General features: G+C 40.2%; 1 protein-coding gene across 1 annotated transcript in view; it reads right to left on the reverse strand.

Annotated features, from left to right (window-relative positions):
• The window catches only part of adam12a (ADAM metallopeptidase domain 12a), a 105671-nt gene extending 88639 nt beyond the window's left edge, over nt 1–17032 (reverse strand). Inside the window, exons 1-2 of the mRNA XM_088016329.1 lie at nt 16466–17032; nt 81–202 (exon numbers count right to left, since the gene is read on the reverse strand). Of these exons, the coding sequence (XP_087872455.1) occupies nt 81–202; nt 16466–16565 (222 nt within the window). The 5' untranslated portion in view covers nt 16566–17032. The remainder of the gene's footprint in view (nt 1–80; nt 203–16465) is intronic.

Consider the following 17032-nt stretch of genomic DNA (forward strand, 5'->3'; position numbering starts at 1 on the left):
ACACTACAAAAAGGTGAAACGGCATGTCAAGTCATATAAACCAGAGCATACAAAATGCTTTTTCAGCTTCTAATATCCACCTGTGACTTGAGCTTGCCGACTGGTTTCCATTCTTGTCCAACAAGCTGAAGAGGCACCGTTGTCTCAGAATGTTTGGACTTTGTCGTCGGTTCTTTTTCAACAACCACACCCAAAAGACTCCCTGTAAAAGACACAGAAGAAAAAGGAAACAAAAACAAACATGAACGTTTCAGATGCCTCTTTAAAATCCCTTGACATTTGCAGACACAGATTTGCAAATCTGTGTCCGCAAATGGTGGAACACCAGCGACATGTACAGCATATTTTTCCACTTCTCATTAAGCCCACGCCTTGTGTCCATTAATAACATCGGTCCGAACCCCGACAGTAAAACAGCTTGCTAATCAAATGCGTCACTTAAACAGAATTATGGTCTTTAAACGTGTCACGGCTTTTGTGTTTCCCTGCCCACAAATAATGCCTTCTGCATGCATTTGTTGGTCGTAGCAACGATTATTGACGCTGACATGCTGGGCATATGTCCACCTCCTTTTAAGAGGCTATCAGTATAATGATGCCTGTCGACTCTGTCATGCAGACATGAGCACAATTCCACCAAATAGCACCCTGCCACACAGCGCAATGAGAGCCGCTGGCCTGTGTCAGAACCTTCACCACCCCCTTTTGTCACTCATGTTGCATAAATCTCCACGTCTGAGAGATGCAGAGGTTCGCGATTATGCTGCTGTGATATCTCCGAGCATGAGAGTTGTGTCAATGATATTTTAGTGGGATTTCACGTACAGAAACTTGCAAATGCATGCAAACTCCTCAAACTTTCGAATGTTTTGTCAAGTTCTCTGAATGTTTCTAACAGATTTGTACGTTTAGATACTAAAATATTTGCCACATACAAACGCTTTGATCTAAGCTACTGTTGCAGTTTTAGGTGTTTTGTTTTGTGTTATTATCTTGTTGGAGGGTAAATCTCTGCTCCAGTCTCTTCCAGCATTGTTTTGCATTTTGCTTCACAAATTTCCCCTTCCTTATCCATCAGGAAGCAGAGCATCCTCACAGCAGAATTCCACCAGCACCATAACTCTGCGCAGGAATTGTGTTTTTAGGTGGATGTGCAATTTTGGTCTCCAACGTACAAAGAGTTTTACAAGTTGGCTCAATTCGGCTTTAGTCTGATCCGAGTACTTTCTTCCACATGTTTCGTAGGTCCCCCTTCCTGGCAAACTACAAATGGGATAGCTTATAGCTTTCTTTCAACAATGGCTTTCTTTTTGCTTCATTCCTGAAGGCCAGGGTTCTCCTCATTTCTAAACATTGTCCAGGACCTATTAAAAAAAAAAAAAAAGCCCAAAATGGAACATGCCAAAAAGAATAAATAAATAAATCTAGATTAATAAAATCATGTGCAGAAAGCAATTTTCCCTTTACAAAATCACAGCTTCGCCTCATGTTCCACCCTCTACATGTGACCTAATAAAAGGTCAAATCCACCCAAAAAGCCGTGCAGCTAGCAAGCTAATGGAGCATTGTTTCCCAGGATCCTTCTATTTGCTCTCTCGCTGCTCTGAAAAGAGGTTAACTGAGAATAATACATAATACTTTAAGCTCATGTCGTTTTGCTTAAGTGTATGTTTACCCCTTAATCCAAGTGACTAGGAGATCGAGCTGCATGTATTCTCTTAACAGAAGCAAACTTTTACCCAAGAAAGAAGCTGCCACTTCTGTAAATTGTAGAACTCATGAGCACACAAAGTATGAAAACTGCAGATAGTACGCTGCAAACAGGGTTCCTGGAGTAATCAGCTTCCTGCAGTGGGAAGTTATTTTGTTCCAAGGGTGTCTCACTAAAACAGCAGGAGTTGTTAGCAGCATTTGTTTCACTGCAAACATCCTAAATCAAATGTTTGCTTTTAGGAGGGGGTGTGTGTGTGTGGGGATGGGGGGGTGGGCGGGGGGGGAGGTTGTTCCCACTGATGTTTCATCAAGTATTTCCAAGCAGCAGGGAAACAGATTTGAGAAAGAAGCCAGAAGTTTGACTCAGTGTATAATTCATGCCTATACAAAAAAAATAAAATAAAATAAAATAAAACAACTTTTTACCATTTTAAATTCAAATCAGTTCATGTAAACATAAAGCAACAAACATATAACACATTTTTACTACCAGCAGATTCAGGGTCCCTTGAGGTGCACATTGCTTGTGTCTTCCTTCACATGACTCATTTGCCTAAATTGCTGAGTCTGCTCATAATCCAGAATTATTAACTCAAGTCAGGCACAAAGCTCCCCAGCTGAGCTCTGCTCTGCTTATCCTCAAGAGGAAGCCACCACTCTGGAGTTCATCGTGGAGCCATCCGACCGATAAGCAAGGGGTGACTGGCTCAGCAGCCCTCACCCGGCTCTAGCCGCGATGATGAAAAGCAGGCTACAGCGCGAACGTTGGCGGCATCACGCACACAACAGCGGGAGCTGCGTTCCAGCCTCGTTAGTCCCTGAAAAGGTCGTGCTGGGGAGGGGAACATGCATACAGGGAACATACGGCGAGCTATGGGGAAAGTGCTAATGGATAAACAAATCGGAGGTTGAAAATACATGGACAGTTTTGGCAGAAAGGTCAGGTCCGCATTGTGGCTGATGTGATTTGTTTTGCTCAAATGCACCGGTCCCAAAAGGAAGATGATGCAGTGAATAACCATGCACTCATCTCTCTCCCTCCCTCCAAGTAGAAGACAATGGATGGAAACCCGCTTATGGGAAAACCATACACATCAAGGATGATATTCAACCAGCATGTAGCGTTTTAACCTTTAACTATAATCTACAAGCAAACACCCAGTTTGTTAAATACCTTACGTGATGAAGTCTGATTTCATCATAAATGGAATCATTTTGGTGGAAATAGTCTTCAGGCTGATTTCTTCCCCACAACCCCAGTGGAGACATTTGGGAAAGGCCGTATTTAAGCAGGTTTTGTTGGCTTGAATGTTATTTGAGCAAGTGCGAGTGTTGAGGGAGTGGTAAAAGTGGCACCCAGGACCCTCTGGGCCTTATTTATATGTTCAATAAAGAAGAGTGTAAACAGATGTCTTAATAAAGATTCTGTTCATAATCACCTCCCTTTATGCTCCAATGTACAAAGAGAGCTTGTGTACTTTATATTGCTTCAGTAAAGTGGTGCTAGGAATGATGACTGCACATCTGTATGTGGATACAATGTGTGCAAAGGGGAAAGAAATGTGACACAGTTCTGACTATATAGACATAGATGGTGCTTTCCTCAGGGCAAATATATAAATGTTGTTGTGTTATAAACAACTGGCTAATTAGAAATGATGCCTTGAAGTATCTTGTGTTATAAAGCCTGGTTCACTCAGAAAAATAATTAGACAGATTTTTCACCCGATCATTCCGATTATCACAACTGCTCTAAAGATAATGTTAGGAGATGTTCCTGCTGTACGTGGAGAGCTAAGAATGATCTAGTCCACTCAGAAGGACGTTGGAGCTGCTATGACTTCAAATCGGGGAAATTCAAAATGTTAGAGTGTCGTGGACTGGTATTCCATTATACGGGGTGTTTCCCCCCACAGGACGATTGAGCCTGCAGCTTGTTGAATGTGACTAGTAGCCAATCAGAAAGCGAGGTGACAGAAGCACAAAGGGAAACCCAAAAAAAAAAAAACACAGATGACAGAGCGACTGTCACGATGCACCAGAGAGTGCAAGGGATGTCTGAGACGTCTCTTTTGTATTGTGTTTTCTGAGTTAAAAATAGTTCACAAACCATCACCGTTGCTTCTTCCTCGTCAAGTCAAGTTTATGTGTTCGGCACATTTCAAAAGTGCAGTTCAAAGTGCTTCACATCGTAAAAACGTCATCCAGTCACTACTTACGAAAAAAAAAAAGCAAACATTTCAATCTGTTAAATGCCATCATCAAAACCATCACATCAAATATGTTGATCAATGTTCAAGTCGCTGCTAATCAAAGGCAGCTCTGAACAGGTGGGTCATGTTAAAGCGCTTAAAGATCTAAAGTTCTCTGTTTTGTGTAGACATTATGTTGGTTCACACATGACTTTTTTTTTTCATGACTGAACGATTAAGAGATCAGAATGAACTTACCAGGCATAAAAACATCCCTCTGAATTCTAAAGAAATGGAAGTCAAAAGCACTTTCCATCAGTACAAGAAAGCGTGACTCCTCAAGAGAAATATATAAAGAAATGACAGTCGACTATTGCATGTTTTTCCTTTTTTAATCATCATTATTAAATCCCCTAAATGAGTGCTTCAAAGAACCAATGAGTTGTCAGTGACATGGCACCGGCAAATGACCTCCCTCATCTCTTTACAAGTCTCTAGACATCCTGTGTTACGAACCTTTTGCGAATTCAGCTCTGCTCTGTATCGCCCGGTCTCGTCAGCCGAAACAAATCAACAACTGCTCAGCGTTATTGAACCCCAGAGCAGTCTTTCTTGCTATTCAACCATGACTCTCTCCTTGACAGGCAACCAAGTAATAATGTATTCGTAGTAATCTTTTCTGTTGGAACACAAATGACCTGCTGTTCTTCTCATCTCCAAACTTGATGAGGCCTTGGCCCCCCCACCGACACGCGGCACCTCCCAGAGATGGGATGCACACGTCAATAAGGAGCACCCCAAACTATATGCACACAAGGACATATTTCAAAGTCACTCTGACAGCAATTCAATATCAGATTTAAAATTGAGAATTTACATTTTGAAGATGAAGGATACTGTTTGACACGTAAAATCCCCTTCAAGGCACAAAACCGAATTAAAAGACTGTCAGCACCCAACAGTTCAACAAGTGACTACAGACAAGTCTTAGTCGAGTCCGAAGGGTTTTTTTTTTTCCCTTTCTTGCAACTCAAGTTGAGGTTTCTAACTCAAGCTACCATCTCCGCTTTCAGTTCAAACGACAATGCGATTAAACAGTTCTTCCATTTTAATATAACCACACAATAAGAACAGATTAGGCTTGGGTGAAAGATTTGTCAGGGAGTAAAGACTGCATCATATGTACAACTTGAAGCAATTTAGGAGGTAAGATGCACACAGACATACATGTGGAATAAATCAAGGTCGAAAGACAAATTAAATTTGCCTGGCTTTAACATAAAGAAGGTTTTTTTTTTTTTAAAGCACATCAATAACTCTCCCAGGTTCCATATGGAAAAAATGTTCTTTATAAAGCAGATCTGATAAAATGATCTTTTTTTTTCTGCATCAAAGAGAATGTGTCTGCAGTCTTTAATCAGAGTGCTGACCGATTTTGGGATGTGATCCAGTACAGCTTCTAAGCCAAAATTTGCTTTGGACATCAACACATGCAGGGGAGATGGCGGGGGGGGGAGAAACTCGGCCAATGTTTATAGCTATTGTTCATATATTAATGGCAGATTGACGGGCATATCACGAACTCAATTTATCCCCCAGTCGCAGCAGGCAAATGATTCTAATTCAAACAGATTGATGATTGGGAACAGAATGACGAATTAAGCCATGAAAAGAGCCATCAAGCAGACACAGCTTAGTAAATGACCTTGGAGAAAAGAACACAAAAGACTTTTTGCCTTTTTAAAATTTATATTCCATCTCTTTTCCAATTCCCCATTAGCCTGTAAACAATTCAGTTACAGTCACTATTGGTTTCTTTGATGAATTACTGAATTTTAATTGAGTAAAAAAATGCCAATAACTCAAGAAAAGCCAGCAAACTCTTAGGTTTAATATCCAATGTCATATTTATTGCCATATTTAAGATAGTAACGATCAACATCAAGGTAAAACTGTACCTGTTGATTGATGACTTTGATGGTGGCATTTGACAAAATGTAATGTTTATTGCACGTTTCACAACTGGTGAAGGCACGATGCTTTCGATGATGTAAAAGCACTTTGAACTGCATTGTTGCTGAAAATGTGTTTTACAGATAAACGTGACTCTCTGGACTTGTTAGTTCTGGTTTATATACAAAAAAAATAAATAAATCTCTGACCCACATGGGAATCATTATGCAAGCTTCCTAAGATCTGCATTATGAAGCACAGAAATGCAGATGTGACGTCATGGTGCAAGGAACCATTCATGCCGTTACCATGGGCTCGTTAGCTTAAATCTAATGCGGTAGCAGTATACCCACAGCGACGAGAGATGTAAGTGGTGGTATTTATAGGATGCTGATACTTTGGGCTCTTATTTAGGGTTGTAATTAAATCTGTTATTGCTGTGCTCCCTCTACTGGTAAATATCTCTTTTGTGCCACTAAATACCACCATTAATTATTCTATAGGAAAGAAATGTTTGAGCAGGAAAACTCCCCTGCGCTCAACAGGAGATTAACCCCGTCTGAGAAACTGGTACCATTATGCTCCCGCCTGACACCATTACGCCAGCCGCCCCCTTACGGCTGCTGCTTACTGCCTGCCATGGGCCCTTTGTCCCTTACTGTATTGACGAAGGTCAGAGTCACAGTGTGAAAGCTCATTATATGGTTTCCCGGATGGATTTCGTTTACAGCTCACTGGAACTCTGTCATGGCAAGCATATGCGTGCTGCTCATTCAAAGTCCCTCAGTATGGGGTCGCACAGCTCCTAAGTCTGCCACTGACGATATGCGTTTTGTTACAGCTGAAATGAGTCTGATAATTATTTTAGCGACATATTGGGTAATTTTCAGAAGAAAAAAAAATGGATGTATGCATACTATTTCTTGTCATTTATATCCTGCATGCACTCGAAATGGACCGGGACGTTGTTTCTTCACCTCTATTTTCTAATTCATCACGTTAACAGCTCAGTTCATAGGACTGACTACCTGAAAACAGGGAAGGGTGACAACTTTCTTTCCGAAATGCTTGTTTATGTGCAGGAATTGAGTCCTGTACAGACGGTGCTGAAATACGTTTTCATTTGACCCTCGGCTTAACATCTGCGTGTTGGATAGAAGATTGAAAGTCTGTTTAATGTCTCATTTTCATTGACCTTTCACTGCCACTACAGTTCATCTCAAGGACAAACGAATGATCAGCAGCTGCCAAACACAGGTGAGGTTAAGTCAAATCATTTTATGAAGGAGTGAAAATATTGGAGCTTACCAGAATAGAACTCAGGATAAAGCCTGGAAACGTAGATTTTTTTTTTTTTATATCCAGACTTATCAGACATTTCAGTTTACAATTTACACCCTCGGCTTTAGTTTTGCATACAAAACGCCTACAGCGGAAAGAAAGCTCACAAGTGGTACTGTATATGAAAATGCAAGCTTTCAGTTTTAAAAATTTAATATAAGAAAAGCTCCATTTTATTTTTTCCCCCAACTGCGTTAACAACCAATCCAAACTTTTATAACAAGGATGAATTGGCCAGGGTTGGAGTTAAAACTTTCTGAGCTATTGATGTTCTGCTAGCTCCGCTTCATTTAAAAATACATCACAGGGTTCGCTCTTGGAAAAAAAAAAAAAAAACCTTTGGCAGACACAGACAAAGCAACTGACAGCCATGGACCTTCGTCGGGCCCAATTTGTTAGAGGTTCATGCAGGTAGGAGGTTGTCCCTGTCTTGTTCCTGTTAACATGCATGCCCATTAGGCAATAGACAGGGCTTGTTCTTTGTCTTGGAAGAACAAGAAATTTAAATCTGTGCAAAGCCAAATGCAAAGCAAGAAGATTATGTTCCCTGAAGCTGTGAAATTAAGTCATGAGTTTTCAAACTTCAGCCCCTTTGGAGCCCTGCATGCGCTTCGTGGTTATAAAAGGGATGAGAAAAATCTGTTCTTTCAGCTTCGAAAAACTTTACACACGCAGATTTGCGATAGCTTTGTTGTTTGTGGCCAGAAAACATTTTGATTCAAGTAATCTTTTAAGTTTGGCAAACATGATCCTTATGAGAGTAACATTAGCCCTCTTAAGACCGGAACTGTACAAATGCCACGTGAAATTGTTTGAATATTTATTGCTGCACAATTTTAAAAAATTGCGGCACTTCTTCAGTGTTGCTGTGTTTTTGAATGTTGTATTGCCCTTTCATATGATGACAGTTATTCATCTGTCTATCTATATACATATGAGAAACAAAGTTTATAAATTTACATTTGTATGAACAGCCATGGAATGTCTGAAAGTTGTGGATACTTGGTTGAGTCTGATTAGCTATTCATTTCCACTTTTGGGGATTAATTTTAAACCCATTTAAAATTAAGTTGTCGAAAGAGTGAGATTTTGACTAGATTTAATCTTTCCGTAGAAGCCCACCCACTCAAAGTTATCCGTTTCTTTAAGGCAAATGGATTGAGGTAAAAGCAGAACCGAATTATTCTACTTGCAGGTTTTGAATCTTGCTCCCGGTAACATTGTACCTTACACAATGTAAGCTTTATATGAATAATTCTCCTGCGTTGCTGTCCTGCATATTTAAAAGTGCAGCATGCAGATTGATCATCAGCTAGGTTAGGCTGCCACAATTAGTTTTCAAGCACATCAAAACATTTCGAGTCAGTTTTAAATATGACAGGGTGCAAAATCAACATATTGCAAATTCTACAGCAATCACTCAGTCCACTTATCGTGTCTCATGAGGCGCTATGCAGCTGATCCGTCTGCACCGATGAAGACCTACTTACTGAACAAATCTGGCCTACTTTGTGATTACTTCGGTAAAAACTACTTGTCAACATGGAGGTACTTTTAAATCGGGCAGAGGGTACTAAGCTTACTTTTCCAGATCATGAAGCATGAACAAAAGTGAACCAGACAGCGACATGACGGCAAACGTAATGTAGCGGTACTGCTGTCAGAGAACACTGTGAATTTTATACAAGCCATTCCAATACAAAATGCACAGAAGGACATTAAAGGCAGCACAAACTTTAGATGCAAGACGTGACGCAACACTAATGCGCTTCACTTTTAGAAACGATGACATATGTGGCAGCATAGGAACACTGAGCTCATTAGTCCCGTTTCTATACGTTCTCAGTCCTTTCAGGGTCACAACAGGGTCATTGCCTCTCTGCACAAGTCAAAGAATGCACCAACACTCACTCTCACTTAAAGGCAATTGATTTTGGAAGGTTAACCCAAAATGCGTGAATTTATACAGTTGAAGGAAGTCAGAGTACCCAGAGAGAATCCAAATATACAAATGGATGCAATTCAAACAATACACGAATACACACGAGTTGGGATTCAAGTCCTGGATCTCATTTTTTTTTTTTTTGCTACAATGAACTGGTGCAAACATCTCATCTTTGACTGCAGCTCAAAATATTGTGCCGACGATTAATAATTGGGTGAAATTGCATGTACACAATAAAAAAATACCATGTTGAGCCGTTTCCCTAGAACCCTGATTTGCATCGTGTCCTTCAGCTGTTACCACTTTACAAGGGAGGATGCTGCATGAAAATAAGGTAGCACAATTACAGCCATGAGTCAAAGCCTCTTTATTTTAAAATGTTTCGAATCCATGAGTGAAATATGATATAATTTATTAAACTCACATCGCTCAGAGCGGCTCACGTGAAAACTATTGTCTTATAATCTAGAGTCAATATTACGCCATCATATCTGCCCATAACGGACACCTCAGAGCTTGTGCAATATTGTTCAGGCTATGGTTTGTTTAAAGTTATGCTTCAAAGTTGGCAGCTCCGTTCAAAGTGGAGCTTTGAAGCAAATCTAATATCTGGTTCAGCGTGTGAAAATGTCCGCTGTGGAAAGCCAAGGGTGTGTTATTCATTTTTTGATTTCCCAGAGAGAGAGTCCTCTTACAGTTTTGTTATCCAACGAAACAAAATGTTATGTTGCACAATCCCTGTGTCGTGTTGGAAGAAAAATCTCTCCTGGAATATGGCTGACTGAGAAAACAAGAAAATATATGAACAGGGAAAAAGTTCCACATTGGATGCATTTGGGGAGTTCTGTTGTTGGAGGCATTTCAGGAATTTCAAATAGTGATTTTCTTTGTTAAGGGAATAACACTGTCTAAACCTAAAAATACGATTACCCAACAGTGATACATAACCATTGTTAACCACTTTTTTTTTTTTTGGATTGCAGCCATACCCGTAAAACTTAATGAAAAAAAAACAAAAAAAAACATTAATGCCACAATTCTCCATCTGCCAAGAAACATCCTGGTGAATTTTAGGAAAATATTCTGTAGACCGACAAAAAAAAAAAAAGAAGTTATTTTTGGAAAGTTTGCGACATGGTACATCTGATATAAAACTAACACTGTTTCTGTAAAGGAATATCTCATCTACATTCGTACACAGGGTGGCACTTCTCTGCTGACAGGGATAACTTGGGTCCAAAGGGGATTGTGGGCTGGGTATTTTTCAAGAATTGGGCTCAGACCCTTAGTATTAAACATCGTATTAAACCTACGGATGAGATGTCACTGAAGTTCACACAAAAGACTAGCGAATGCTATTAGCAATATAGTGCATCTCAAGAGTGATGGCATTACCCATGAAAACAAAGAGAATTAGGGTTTTATCTCTGAACCTCGTTTCTACCGCTGTCATTAGACTTCATGAGGTTGAACAATGTCGAAGAAAACACGAGCTGCACTTTTATGAGAGCTCATAAACGAGTTGTGCTTTAGTCATGCACAGTATAGTCTCCCTGTAAGTTTTAGGTTGTTAAACAAATGGTGACTCAATCGATTGACACCTACAGGCAAAGCGTAGGTATTACAATATTGTTGATTCAAATCTAATTTTTATTGCCATGTCGGTTGGCTGTGTCCTCGCACGCCTAGTTTTCACAGTGAGATACTTTTGTGAAACTCATTAAGCCATCTTCACATGAGGAAAAAATGTCTCGCATTACTAAACCAGATGAATGAGAAGGCTTATTTAAGAGAGGCACCTGAAGCTAAACTGTGAAAGTCCGATGATCAAGACCAACATGAGCCTCAGGCTTCAAACGATCAAACTTTAACAGAGGAGTCAAATGTGTCCAGACGAGATTTTTGAGAAATCAGTGCAACCCATGTAGCATTAGACCACATCATAAAAGTCCTGCAATATAATTTTCTCATATCCACATCCCCACAGAGATAAAAAAAAAAAAAAAGAATCTGCTTCATCGGTCTGTCTTGATGCACAAACACTTCTTGACCAATTGTTTTTCGCCAACCTCAAAGTATTTAATATCCTGACTAAGTCATCTGGAACACATAAGTCCATTCATACTGAAAAGCTATTAAAAGGCTTTGACTTGGGATGACTCACATCACGGTGATAATGCCTCTTTAGGGAAGGACAGTTTTGACTACAAAAATGCTCTACAACAGCCCCAAAAAAATATATATCCGCAGCTAAAACCTTCGTTTGTCCGCAGGTCGACTCGCCGAGCTGCACGCGGCGCTCAGGGCAGAGGCAGACATGCTGGTTCAAACTATACAGCAGGCCCTGCTGACGTTGATTGTGCCAACCATAGGAGGGAATCATTCACAAGCGATAACCGGCCAGGAAACAAACATGACAGTCGGGGAAGGAGAAAAAGAAAGACGACAGGGAAGCTTGAAGAGCGCTCCCATGAAATATGTATGCAGACATGACATTTCATGGCGATGAACGGCTCCATCTCTCCTCTGTAGCTTCGGTGAATGAAGGGCAGAGTGTGGAGACAAAGTATTTGTGCACAAGGACAAAGTAAGACTGCGAACACTTCTGTTCGTTATGTTCAAGAATAGGCAGAAAAAAATCAAATTCAAGTTTTCCACTTTTAGTATCAAAGGATCATTTGAAGATGGACGATTTGCAAACCGTCCATCATGAGACACACGTCTATTGGAGCTCTGTGGCTTAAAGAAATACAGAAGACCAAATGTATTTATCATTAATCTGCAGAGCAATTAGTTACTAAAGTCTGTGTGCAATTTAATCAAGCTGTTGTGTTAACACCTCAGTAAATTGCAAGAGAACACAAATAAACAAAGAGCATCATAAAAACCCAAGGAACAAAGCAGACACATCAGGGAATCCGGTCTTGAGAACATAGTTTCAAAGTCAAGTCTTGACTTTGTGTGAATGTTCTCCCCACTCCAAAAAAAAAAAAAAAAAAAAAAATCAGTCAAAATCAGAGCCGTTTTTAAGCAGCAGCCTAAAGTAAAATCCCCTGGCTGCATTTAAGTGCAACAAATAAAGTTTTATACTTCAAAGATTTTTGTGCTGCCTCCTGTGCCCCGACATGTTGAAGATAAGGAAAATGAGATGGACGAGAAAACAAGTGGGAGAAATATTTTCCGGTGCAAAAATATGGAGGCAAAACAAAGTAGAAGGAAAGAACGGCAAGTCTTCCACCTCCACCTACTCGCCTTAGTGCTAAGTCAGTCAACATGTAGCTGGATGCACGCATCCCTCAGAGTTGTCTGGTTTGTTTGGGTTTTTTTAATTTGACAGATTAGGGTCTCCTTATATACAGGTTTGGCTTCGGCTACATAAAACTAATATTTTTCTTTAGCAGAGACAGGGAAAGTTGCCCATCCAGCTGATGGAAAGACGGACGGAGATAAATACAATCCTAGGGAACAAAAAAAAAAAAAAAAAACATGCTTGTGGTTGGCAAAGCACTGGAGACTTGAACAGAGGTTCACCCTCCTGCAGGAAAATGGCCTTAAACATCCAGAGTTAGAGTGAAATGGTTTAAATCGAAGCATTTTCCTCGTTTTAAAATGGACCAACGCCCAGACCCAAATCAAATTGAAAGTCTGTGGCAAGACTTGAAAACTGATGTCCAAACATGTTCTTTGTCCAATGTTGCTGAGCTTCAGCTCTTTTACAAAGAAGAAGAAGAAGAAAAAAAAACGCATCTCTAGATGTGCAAAGCTGGTGAAGACATACCCCAAATGACTTTCAGCTCTACAATGCGTCGACTCAAGGAATCTGAAGATGCGTGCAAAGCATAATTTAGATAATATAATTTGAAAAGGAAATTGAAAGCCTATTATACTTTAGTGCTTTTCAGACATGATACTTCTTTAATCCTCTTCTTCTGTCATTTTTCTAAGAATCAACTGAAAAATATGCTGTCCAAAACAGCATTTAAAAAAAGGACAAATTTAATGAACAACAGATCAAGGCAAATGGGAGGAGCTTCCCAACTTCATGCTTAATTTACGTTTCCATTTCTGGCCATGCAGGCAGCATCCCACACCTAAAGCAAAGCGGATTTGTTACCATTTCTGTCGTTTTTCTGCATGCGGCACAATTAGGCGTTCGTAAAACAGGTCAAAGTCTGAATGCCTGTGTGCGCAATTACATGCATATTTTAATGGAATAGCAGAAAGAATATTGTGTCTAAAATTTCACAAAAACAATAGTTAGTTTTTTTTGTTTGTTTGTTTTTAAATCAGAACTGTTGCTGCTCTACATTGTTTTCTGCTACTACTTGTTGCATACTGGCAGTGTTTCACTATTGCAATGTGTGCTCTTCACAATGAGTGTCAAGCAGTGATTTAAGGATCAACGCCCTCCATTAGCCAAAGACCAATTTAACAGGCTGACCTAACATAAGCAATAATACAAAAGACATAAGTGAGGGCTTAACATTTTTTGGAACATTGTTATTAACTGTGTAGCCACTTCTATGTTACTTGACTGAACAAGTAGTGGTTATGATTTCCAACTAAAGATGTAGCATATTTCTTCATAGTTCTGCGACTGCGATCTGCGAAGAACTTAATACAGACTGATCAGACCAAAAACAACAATGAAACAATTTTAAGAAGAGTCTGGAGCGTTGCAGAATGTGGGCAACCTGAGAAAACTTCCCCATCTCTCTTTTCTTCCTTTGTTGAAAGATAAAAAAAAAAAAAGGCTGCGCGTTTTAAGAATAGTCACTTCCTCTCGTCATTTATCTCAATCAGCACTGATGACCGTGACGCATGTATATCTGCATACATCCCGCCGGCACAGATCACCGCTGCCTTTCTCGGTCGCACGCGCAAACACGGCGGCTGTAACGGCTCTTCGCCGTGTATGCGGCCCCCATGGGAGAGACACATCAAGGCAAATGTCTGACGGGGAAGAAGTGATGATGAATAAATGAACATCTTCCACTTGCTTCATCTCTGGTTTAACACCATTGCCCTTGCTGGTAATTAATTCCCAGGATTCCATATCGTGACTGTTAGAGTTTTTTTTTTTCTTTGTTTGTTTGTTCTTTTTCCAGCAGGCAACAAAAAGTCAAAGTAGCTCCTTGTATGAGAGAGTCACCAACTTCCCTATACACTGAGGTGTTTTTACCGAATCTCACCCTTCGGTGAACAGAGCACTTGTCATGAGTCCCAGATGAAAGAGTTGGCATCACAAATCAAGGAAAACACACAAGTGGTTTCACTTGAACGTTTCTTCAAAGTTCTCAAACTGCTTTCTCTCTCCATTTACTGCTGAGACGTCATTTTGACTGAGACGATTATAAGCAGGTTTCCTATTAAGCTCAAGTGAGCAAGAAGAGTTCAGTGCAGCGCTGGAACTCATCCATTATGGAACAACTTAAGTGGGAGGTTTTAAAAAGTTATGATTCCAAAAACCGCAAATATATACATATGTGTTGTTTTTTTTTTTTGCAATACAATTCTTATAGCTTAAAGTCTTTATAATCAGATGCCAAAGAAAGTAGGGCCGTAAAATAGCTGAAAACATGACTTTACAGCTGAACAACACAATGACAACAATTGTGATCAGTCCAGAAATTCCTCATTAGTCTCTTTCTTCTCACTTATCACAACATCCAACCATTCTCCAAGATCATATTGGCCACCAGAATCTGCACCAGCGGTGACATAATAAATAGTTAAAGTCCATCAAGGTGTCCAAGCATGAATGCATAACATCTAAAATATCATGCAGTTAACATATCCTGCATTGACGTACTGCCTTTTAGTTGTGACATATCTCATACTAATATCGCAGGGACAATCGGATTCAAAACTTACAAAAAATGATCAAGTTCGGAGTTCAGCGCATTTAAAGTTCAGAGCAGAAGACCGAGTTTCCAATTCAACATGACCAACGAAGAGCATGAAGGGAAAACCAAACAGGAGGGACTGGGAAACAAAAAACTACAGGTCGACCAGAGGATCAGGAGGATCTGCTAAAGACTGAATGAACCGGGAGGATTATTTATTCAAGGAGGATGATCACTGGGACAATGAACGTACAACTTTGATTAAGTGAAAGTGGAGCAGCTGTAAGGGAGAATGAACAGCGGTAACTGCACAAGATACCACGATAAATCAATTCTCTATTGTTTTAAATTTCTCACTGGGGAATTTAAAAAGTTTAACAAAAGTTTGGAACAGAACCAGATTTTCCCCCATTGCGCTTTTTCTCGTCCACTCCGTGATATTTAGGATGCCGGTTACAATGATCCATCCCAGATATATTCAAAATGTCTGTGGCAAATAAAGTATCTCAATACATTTGCATATCATCATTTCATTTGATTTAAATATACATTTTAAAACATGCACACGGCGTGATATATCCTTCTATCGTCTACACCCGCCTGTCCTTTCAGGGCCAAAGGGACGGGTGTTGCCCATGTCCAGCAGCCATTGGGCGAGAGGAGGGGCAGACCCTGGACAGAGTGTCACAAGGCAGGCTGATATAAGTGATCATTTCTGTTCCATTTAATTATTATGGATCCTCAGAAGAACCAGAATATTACAAAAGACCTATAAAATATGATTTTTATATATATATATATATATATAGAAATGTTATATTATGACTATGTTGGTGTACACAACCAATTGTAAGACGACTGTGTTGGCGGCCGTTAAGCAAACACCCTACACAGGGAGGAAATGCCACAAAAAAGTCATTTCTTGAGCAAGCAGTATCAAGTTAAGTGGCTGGAAATGTGCAGCACAAAAGGAAGTAGAGGTAAACTACGGCTTTGAGAGGATTCAAGAGATTGGAGGAGACTCACAAAGCATGAAGTGCAGCTAGAGTCAAGAGTTTCAAGAGTCATCACACAGGATAGATCCAGCATATGGTACAATCATCATCCGGAGTATAGAATGCATACAAGGCTTGGTTTTTAAACTGAGTTATGTAAATAACTTGATTGTCTTTGCAACTGACACTTATCGTGAAAGAACGACCTGTAGGTTGCTTAAAAGATGTGGTGGCTTAAATCCAGCTGCGAATGAAGGAATTAGATCAATTATGCCAATTTATGCAACAACCACAGAACACCATAGTCTGATTTTACTCATGCTGCATATTTACGCATTTAAATATTGAAAAAAAAAAAAAAAAAAGGGTGAGATTTCTTTCAATTCGAGGAATATATTTCAAATGCAAACAAAGCTAAATGAATGAATGCATGGAATATTAGCACAAAGCAAGTATCTTCGCGTTTCCCAAAGCGCTTACCTTCTGCAGAGTCGACCTTGTCACACATCAACCGGCAGACAGTCAAAGTCTGAAGTGCTGTCAGAATGAACTTCAGACTCCTCTTGCTCTGGATGCTCATGATGCTGAAGCGTCTCTACTGCAGCTCAACCATCATACAGCCACAAGTCCCGGCAACAGCTGATCTTCAAGAGCCGGCCCACCCTCCCCGAAATAAAAAAGAAAGGGACTTCCTGAAATATGATCAAGCGCGCTTTGCAAGCGGCGCGTCGGGAAGCCCTAATAACAGCTGGTTCGAGTCGGCGCGTCTCTGCTCATTCAACGAGATTATCCAGAGGAAGGGAATCCTCCTGGCGAAAATCAATAGGAAATGGTGGGGGGATTGAAATGTTGGGGAAAACAGGACATTAGCAGAGACACAAGCCGCTTCAGTCTTAATCGCCCACTAGAATAACATTTAATTCCCAAGCAGTTACTGACGAGAAGTGTTGCCTCATGAGTAGAGACCATGTGCTTCTCTGAGGAGGCTCTTCTTGGTCCTAAAACCAGCTGGCTGGGGCAGCTGCCGCAAGCTAGATACAAGAAAGA

Source organism: Poecilia mexicana, unplaced genomic scaffold (assembly GCF_051168715.1).
Source record: "Poecilia mexicana isolate PSO_F unplaced genomic scaffold, ASM5116871v1 scaffold_19, whole genome shotgun sequence".
Lineage (NCBI taxonomy): Eukaryota > Metazoa > Chordata > Actinopteri > Cyprinodontiformes > Poeciliidae > Poecilia > Poecilia mexicana.